The sequence below is a fragment of the Hypanus sabinus genome, unplaced genomic scaffold (assembly GCF_030144855.1).
Source record: "Hypanus sabinus isolate sHypSab1 unplaced genomic scaffold, sHypSab1.hap1 scaffold_2881, whole genome shotgun sequence".
NCBI classification, from domain to species: Eukaryota; Metazoa; Chordata; class Chondrichthyes; order Myliobatiformes; family Dasyatidae; genus Hypanus; species Hypanus sabinus.
Window position 1 is genome coordinate 1 of NW_026781027.1, and position 8,666 is coordinate 8,666.

The 8,666-nt window shown below is 54.0% G+C and overlaps 1 protein-coding gene across 1 annotated transcript; it reads right to left on the reverse strand.

Annotated features, from left to right (window-relative positions):
* Positions 1-6,917: 6,917 nt before the first annotated feature.
* Positions 6,918-8,395, reverse strand: LOC132388269 (NACHT, LRR and PYD domains-containing protein 12-like). Its single transcript, XM_059960608.1, has 3 exons — positions 8,230-8,395; positions 7,907-8,074; positions 6,918-7,742 (listed from the first exon to the last, which is right to left on the reverse strand). The coding sequence occupies exons 1-3, from the start codon at positions 8,325-8,327 to the stop codon at positions 7,640-7,642; spliced, it is 369 nt and encodes a 122-aa protein (XP_059816591.1). The 5' UTR covers positions 8,328-8,395; the 3' UTR covers positions 6,918-7,639.
* Positions 8,396-8,666: the final 271 nt, after the last annotated feature.

Consider the following 8,666-nt stretch of genomic DNA (forward strand, 5'->3'; position numbering starts at 1 on the left):
GGTGAAGAAAGCTTTTGGTATACTGGCCTTTATAAATCAGAGCATTGAGTACAGGATTTGGGATGCAATGTTAAAATTGTACAAGACATTGGTGAGGCCGAATTTGGAGTATTGTGTACAGTCACCGAATTATAGGAAAGATGTCAAAGGAGATTTACTCGAATGTTACCTGGGTTTCAGCACCTAAGTGACAGAGAAAGGTTGAACAAGTTAGGTCTTTATTCTTTGTACAGAGGAGATTTACTCGAATGTTACCTGGGTTTCAGCACCTAAGTTACAGGGAAAGGTTGAACAAGTTAGGTCTTTATTCTTTGGAGCGTAGAAGGTTGAGGTATTTAAAATTATGAGGGGGATAGAAAGAGTTGACGTGGATAGGCTTTTTCCATTGAGAGCAGGGGAGATTCAAACAAGAGGACATGAGTTGAGAGTTGGGAGCAAAAGTTTAAGGGTAACACGAGGGGGAATTTCTTTACTCAGAGAGTGGTAGCTGTGTGGAACGAGCTTCCAGTAGAAGTGGTAAAGGCGGGTTCGGTATTGTCACTTAAAGTAAAATTGGATAGGTATATGGACAGGAAAGGAATGGAGGGTTGTGGGCTGAGTGCGGGTCGGTGGGAGGAGGTGAGAGTAAGCGTTCGGCATGGACTAGAAGGGCCGAGATGGCCTGTTTCCGTGCTGTAATGGTTATATGGTTAACAACCAAAACATGGCGCGTTCCTTCAATCGAAGGCTAAAGTTCTGCCTCTTTCACCCCTCTCCGTCTCTCACCCTGTCCATGTCTCACCCTCTGTGTCTCTGCCCCGCCTCTGTTTTCCACCTTTCTCTCCCCTCCCTGTCCGACCTCTCTCATCTCTCTCCCCATTTGACTCTCATGTCTATCAACTGCCACCTCTCTACTTTATCCCCCTTCCCTACCCCCATCTCTCTCGCACCCACCCCCTCTTTTCCTCACCCATTGCCCCCCTTCTATTACTCCTGGTCTGGGTCTCCCCACCTCCGCCTACCCCAATACCCACTCTCACTCACGCCTCTCTCTTCCCCGGCCATCTCCACCCATGCACATCCTTCTCTTTCGCCCCTCTCTCTCTCACCTCTCCGTCTCTCACCCTGTCCATGTCTCACCCTCTGTGCCTCTGCCCCCCTCCTCTGTTTTCCACCTTTCTCTCCCCTCCCTGTCCGACCTCTCTCATCACTCTCCCCCTTCTGATTCTCATGCCTCTCCCTCTATCAACTGTCCTCTGCCACCTCTCTTCTTTCTCCCTCTTCCCTACCCCCATCTCTCTCCCACCCACCTTCACTCTTCCTCACCAATTGCCCACTGCTCTTCCTCCCGGTCTGGTTCTCCCCACCTCCGCCTACCCCAATACCCACTCACACTCTCCCCTCTCTCTTCCCCGGCCATCTCCACCCATGCCGCTTCCTCCCTGTCTCTCTCTGTCTCTCACCTCTCACTCCATTTTTCTCTCTCTCCCCCTCTCCTCTCCTCTCTTTCCGTCTGGCTCTCTCCCCCCTCCCATGGTCCCTCCGCCAAACCCCGAATCTCGCAGAGGTTTGTCAGCGGGATCACGGTGATCTTGCTGGTCAACTGCCTGGTCTCGCTGGTGATGTCCGTCCTCACGGCCATCGCCAACTGCAGGGACCTCGAGTGCTGCGCCACACAGCCTCCGGTGGTGAGTGGGATCTTCCTGTGCACGGGGGTTGTGTGTGTGGGCGGCGAGGAATGGGGCATGGGAACAAGAGGTGGGGGAGGTGAACACCGTGTGGAGGGAGCAAGAGAGCGGGAGGGGTAGAGAGAGATGGAGGCAGAAAAGGAATAAGAGGGTGCGGAGAGGGGTGGAGAGAGGAGGATAGGGTGGGGAGGGGTGGAGAGAGGATAGGGGGAGAGAGGTGGAGGATAGGGTGGGGAGAGGGGTGGAGAGAGGAGGATAGGGTGGGGAGAGGGGTGGAGGGTAGGGTGGGGAGAGGAGGATAGGGTGGGAAGAGGGGTGGAGAGAGGATAGGGTGGGGAGAGGTGGAGAGAGGAGGATAGGGTGGGAAGAGGGGTGGAGAGAGGAGGATAGGGTGGATTAAGGATAGGGTGGGAGGGGGTGGAGATAGGGTGCGGAGAGGGGTGGAGGATAGGGTGGATTGAGGATAGGGTGTGAGGGGGTGGAGATAGGGTGCGGAGAGGGGTGGAGAGAGGAGGATAGGGTGAGGAGAGGGGTGGAGAGAGGAGGATAGTGTGGAGAGGGGAGGAGAGAGGAGGATAGGGTGGGGAAGGGGTGGAGAGAGGAGGATAGAGTGAATAGAGGATAGGGTGGGAGGGGGTGGAAGGGTGCGGAGAGGGGTGGAGAGAGGAGGATAGGATGGAGAGAGGGGTGGAGAGAGGAGGATAGGGTGGGGAGAGAGGAGGATAGGGTGGGGAGTGGTGGAGAGAGGAGGGTAGCATGGGGAGAGGGGTGGAGAGAGGATAGGGTGGAGAGAGGGGTGGAGAGAGGAGGAGAGGGTGGGGAGGGGGTGGAGAGGATAGTGTGGGGGAGGGGTGGAGAGAGGATAGGGTGGGGAGAGGGGTGGAGAGAGGAGGATAGAGTGGGAAGAGGGGTGGGGAGAGGAGGATAGGGTGGGGAGGGGGTGGAGAGAGGAGGATAGGTTGGGAATAGGGGTGGAGAGAGGAGGGTAGGGTGGGGAGAGGAGGATAGGGTGGGAAGAGGGGTGGAGAGAGGAGGGTAGGGTGGGAATAGGGGTGGAGAGAGGAGGGTAGGGTGGGGAGAGGAGGATAGGGTGGGAAGAGGGGTGGAGAGAGGAGGGTAGGGTGGGGAGAGGAGGATAGGGTGGGGAGGGGGTGGAGAGAGGAGGATAGGGTGGGAATAGGGGTGGAGAGAGGAGGGTAGGGTGGGGAGAGGAGGATAGGGTGGGAAGAGGGGTGGAGAGAGGAGTATAGGGTGGGGAGAGGGGTGGAGAGAGGAGGATAGGGTGGGAAGAGGGGAGGAGAGAGGAGTATAGGGTGGGGAGAGGATAGGGTGGGGAGAGGGGTGGAGAGATGAGGATAGGGTGGGGAGGAGAGAGGAGGATAGGGTGGAGAGAGGATGGGGTGGGGAGAGGAGGATAGGGTGGAGAGAGGAGGATAGGGTGGAGAGAGGAGGATAGGGTGGAGGGGGTGGAGAGAGGATAGGGTGGGGAGAGGGGAGGAGAGAGGAAGATAGGATGGGGAGGGGAGGATAGGGTGGGGAGAGCGGTAGAGAGAGGAGGATAGGTGGGGAGAGAGAGCTGGGGAAGAGATGGAGAGAGCAGAGGGGACAGAGTGGACTGAGAGAGGCTGAGGGAGTGGGTCTCATCTCTCCTCACCTTCTTTCTCCCCTCCCCTCCTCAATCTGACCCCTCCCTCTCCCCCACCCTGCAGAAAATGGTGGTGATCCACGCCAACCAGCCCGCACCGCCAGTCCTCGCCTCCATTTTCTCCGGCAAGCCGGCGCCCACTCCTGCCTTTGATGGGCTCCAGTGACGACACGTCCCCCTACTCCACCGGACAGACTGAACGATTCGGGCCGAGCGATCTGAGGCTCAGCCCGAAAGAAAAGTCAAAGCAGGACTTTCAAGACTGAGGAGGGGAGAGGAGGGTAACGGTGCTGGCCTCTTCCCGGAGTCACATTCCTCCCCCCGTGGGAACCCCCCAGTTCTTGCTCCCCTGTTACGAGCCGCCCTGTCCCACCCTCGGCTCCCTTCTCCCCTGAAACACTCCGTTCTCTGTCCCCTCTATCACCGCCCATCCCACCCTGGCTGGCGGCCATTTTGTGATGGTTACCATTGACAACCGCTCTCCCCGCATCATAGAATGGGGCAAACCCTTTTCCTCACCTTCCACTCACTTCCCTCCCTGTTTATTCAATCTCAACTCCTCATCCCTCCTCTCCTTCCCCTCGGTGCCCGATCTCCTGACTCTCCATTTAACCTTCTGCCGACAGCCATTGTGTGACAGTGTCAGACCCTCCCTCCCACTTCCTCACATTCACCATCTTGTCACCCTCCTTCCCATCCCATCACTCGCAAAACCCTTCCCTCCCTCCCCTCGCTCTCCTCCCCCCGCCATCTCGATGCTCTGCATCGTACGCTGGTTGGTGCTGCCATTTTGCGATGCCAGTCTTCACCTCTCCTCATCGCCCTCTTTCTCTCTCTCTGTTACCCAGTGAGACACTTCCCTACTCACCCCGTCACTCCTGACACCCTTTACCCTCTCTGGCCCCTTGCCCTATCTCCCGTCATCCACCACATCCTGAGTGGTGAACATTTTCTGATGGGAAATTCTGCTCCCTCATCCACTCCCTTCCCTCCGTCGTTGAATGAGTCGCTCCCCTCTCCCTCTGTTTGGACACTCAACTCTCCGTCTCATCAGCCCTGGCCGCGTCCCCGACCCCCCTCCCCGCTCCCCCTTGTCTCCGAACACGCCCCCTTTCTTGCAGTTCGTCTTATTTGTGAAGGCAATGGTCACCACCCATTGATCCTCCACTATTGAAAACGTCACTCCCCACCCTGTCCAATCAGACCACTCCCCCGCGCCCCCTTGTCTCCGAACACGCCCCCTTTCTTGCAGTTCGTCTTATTTGTGAAGGAAATGGTCACCACCCATTGATCCTCCACTATTGAAAACGTCACTCACCCACACTGTCCAATCAGACCACTCCCTCCCGTCCCATTACATCCTCTCCCTCCCCGTCCCATCAGTCCCGCTCCCTTCCTGTCGTTTCACTCCTCCTCACCCCGTCTCTATCTTCTCCATGTCGGCCTCCAGTTTGTGACAGGAACTTCTGCCCCTTCCCTTTCCGTCCCCTTTTCAGTCAGTGTCTTCGCCACGCTCACGGTTTCATCAGTCCACTCCTCGTCCCGTCACTCCTCTTCCACCCAAACCCCTCACCCCTCCTCCCCAAAACCCTCATGCATATGTGTATGTGTGAATATCTCAGATATATACATTAGATTATTCAACGACAAAATTATTGGACTTAAAACATATGTACAACGCCCAAGACAATATAAAACACAAATTAAAATACTGTTATTACAATCAATAACACACTCGATCCCGGGATTGTATCCATGGGCACCGAATATTCCTTCGCCATATATTCTGTGTGTCACAGTGGCCATTGTAACTCAGAGTCCCACTCCCTCCCCAGCGGCCATTTCAAGTGAAGCGTCGGACATCCCACCTCTCCCGGAAGTTCCGGGTCAAAAATAGGGGTCAAAAATAATGACAGTGTTGCTCGATGCACTGTTTGCAACAGACTTTTCTGTTGCTCATGGTGGATTAAATCACTGATGAGTGTAACAGTTGTCATTCATTCAATAGCACAGCTAACGCTATTTAAACTAGCTGGCTGGCCGCTAAGGAGCTACTCTATTGCATACATCCCACCTCTCCCGGGAGTTCCGGGAGTCTCCCGCAAATTGATGGTGCCTGCTTCCCTGAAATGAGATTTTGCAGGGTGGGATTAATTGAGTGATGGAATGGTGCAGACGGAGCTTCACTGTGTGTTTTGCATTGCAAGTGTGTGTTGGGAGGGTGTGGAGGGAGATTCACTCTGTGCCTGAGACCAGGAGTGTGTTTGATGGGACGGTATGGAGGGAGATCCACTCTGTGTATGACCCCACAAGTGTGTGATGGGACGGTGTGGAGGTAGATTCACTGTGTGTGTGACCACAGGAGTGTGTGATGGGACGGTGTGGAAGGAAATCCACCCTGCGTCTGACCCGGGTGTGTGTGATGTGACAGTGTGGAGGGAGATTCAATCCGTGTCTGAACCCGGGAGTGTGTGCTGGGACGGTGTGGAGGGCGATTCACTCTGTGTCTGACCCCGGGTGTGTGTGATGGGATGGTTTTGAGGGAGATTCACTGTGTCTGACCCCGGGAGTGTGTGATGTGATGGTGTGGAGGAAGCTTCATTCTGTGTCTGACCCTGAGAGTGTATAATGGCATGCGGTGGAGGGAGCTTCACTCCGTGTGTAATGTCGGTATTCCATCCCCTATCCGTCTCGTACTCGGGGCCTCAGTGGTTTACAATATACTTTAATGATTTAGATGAAGGGATTAAAAGTAACATTAGCAAATTTGCTGATGACACAAAGCTGGGTGGCAGTGTGAATTGTCAGCAGGATGTTATGAGAATGCAGGTTGGGTGAGTAGGCAAATGTATGGCAGATGCAGTTTATTATGGATAAATGTGAGGTTATTCAATTTGGTGGCAAGAACAGGAAGGCAGATTACTATCTAAATGGAGTCAAGTTAGGAAAAGGGGAAGTACAAAGAGATCTAGGTGTTCTTGTACATCAGTCCGTGAAAGCAAGCATGCAGGTACAGCAGGCAGTAAAGAAAGCTAATGGCATGCTCGCTTTTATAACAAGAGGAATTGAGTATAGCAGTAAAGAGGTCCTTCTGCAGCTGTACAGGGCCTGGTGAGACCCCACCAGGAATATTGTGTGCAGTTTTGGTCTCCAAATTTGAGGAAGGACATTCTTGCTATTGAGCGTACGTTCACAAGGTTAATTCCCGGAATGGTGAAACTGTCATATGTTGAAAGATTGGAGTGACTGGGCATGTATACTCTGGAATTTAGAAGAATAAGAGGGGATCTGATTGAAACAGATAAGATTATTAAGGGATTGGACACACTGGAGGCAGGAAGCATGTTCCCGCTGATGGGTGAGTCCAGAACTAGAGGCCACAGTTTAAGAATAAGGGGTAGACCATTTAGAACAGAGATGCGGACAAACTTTTTCACCCAGAGTGTGGTGGATTTGTGGAATGCTCTACCCGGACTCTGCCAGTCCGAGCTCTCTCAGCCTGGAGCTGAGACGCTACTGTGTCAGTGTGAGGAGCTCCGACCCACTGTTGCAGTGCACAGGGTGCGGGGGGCAGCAGAAACCTCAAATAAAACTCGAGTCCGGCACCAGGACAGGAAGTTACAGGTTTATTTATTTCATCATGACAAATGTAAATGAAACAATGTGTGAGCTGCTGACGTGCGGGAATAAATAAGCTGCTCCCGACTCACTCACAGTCACACACAATTAACTGACCGGCGACAAGGAGTGACCGGTTGAATAATCAGTCCCGTTTCTCATCGTCACTCTGCATCGGGGAACCGATGATTATAAAATCACACTTCAGGGCCGTGTCCGGGATCGCTGCAGATCCAGGGTCACTGCCGAGGGATTTGTCCATTTAACATCATTATATCGGCCAGGCTGCCGAATGCACCGTCCTCAGCAAAGGGGGCAAAAGGATTCTCTCCCGGGACCATCCCCCCCACCCCGGGACACCGGTGTCCCAGACTGAGCCCCGGACCCCGGGCTCTTCCTGTCCGGGTAATTCCCCGGGGAGTCACGTCGGGAGTCTCGTAACGCACTTCCGGCGGAAGCTGTCCCGCCGGACAACAGGCGGAAACACGTCATTGCGGGACCGCTCCGAGCGACGCACACAGCGCGAGGCCCGAGCCGGGTCCGTTAAAACCGTTGGGAATCAGCCCCGGCGCGCGGCCGTTAAAGGTAAGGGCGGGAGTTAAAGGGGAGGGCGGGGAGTCGGCCAAATGTCCCCATCCCGCGGGCGGGGATGTTCACAGGATCACAGATCCACCATCAGTCCGGGTCTGGGTTCCAGGTAAGATAAAGGTTAAAGGCTAAATGTCCGCAGATCCACCATCAGTCCGGGTCTGAGTTCCTCCAGAGACTCCAGTTCCTTCCCCCCGGTCTCACTGAACCGATTCCCCCCCAGCCTGAAACAGATGGGAGAATAACGATGAAATAAACAGATCACACAACAGTGTCAGTAACAGGGGACCGGGGTTAATGTTTCAACAACACTCACAGACAAATATCACCAGAAAACCCGCGGATCCGCTGATATTTTATCACATTGAGCATTAACACAAACACTCACCAGATCAGCTTCAGACTCGGGCGGGTCACTATGAGGCAGCGGAGAGCGGGGACAGATCCGTCTGTCAGAGAGTTTGATTCCAGGCTCAGATCCGTCAGTGATGGGTTTGTACTGAGAGCGGAGACGAGATCCACAACACTAGAATCTGTGAGACCGACACCCCTCAGCCTGGAGATGAGAGAGAGTGAGGGTGAAGGACACAGAGAGACTGGAGACGGTACAAATCCCCAGTGTTTATCAGTAACACAATTACTGATCACATTAATGTTCAGTGTCAGACACCCAGTGACTGTAAACACAATCTCCCCCAGCCTGGTACTTACCCAAGTTTCTGTATTTTACACTCTGACTTCCTCAGAGCCGCAGACACCAATTTCACTCCGGAACCTCCCAGTTCATTAAAACTCAAATCCAGCTCCATCAGTGTTGGGTTTGTACGGAGGGAGGAGACGAGATCTTCGGCACCAGAATCTGTGAGACCGACATTGTACAGCCTGGAGATGAGAGAGAGTGAGGGTGAAGGACACAGAGAGACAGGAGACGGTACAAATCCCCAGTGTTTATCAGTAACACAATTACTGATCACATTAATGTTCAGTGTCAGACACCCAGTGACTGTAAACACAATCTCCCACAGCCTGGAGATGAGAGAGAGTGAGGGTGAAGGACACAGAGAGACAGGAGACGGTACAAATCCCCAGTGTTTATCAGTAACACAATTACTGATATTTCCTTCAGCACGACTGGGCAGGTCGGCCAG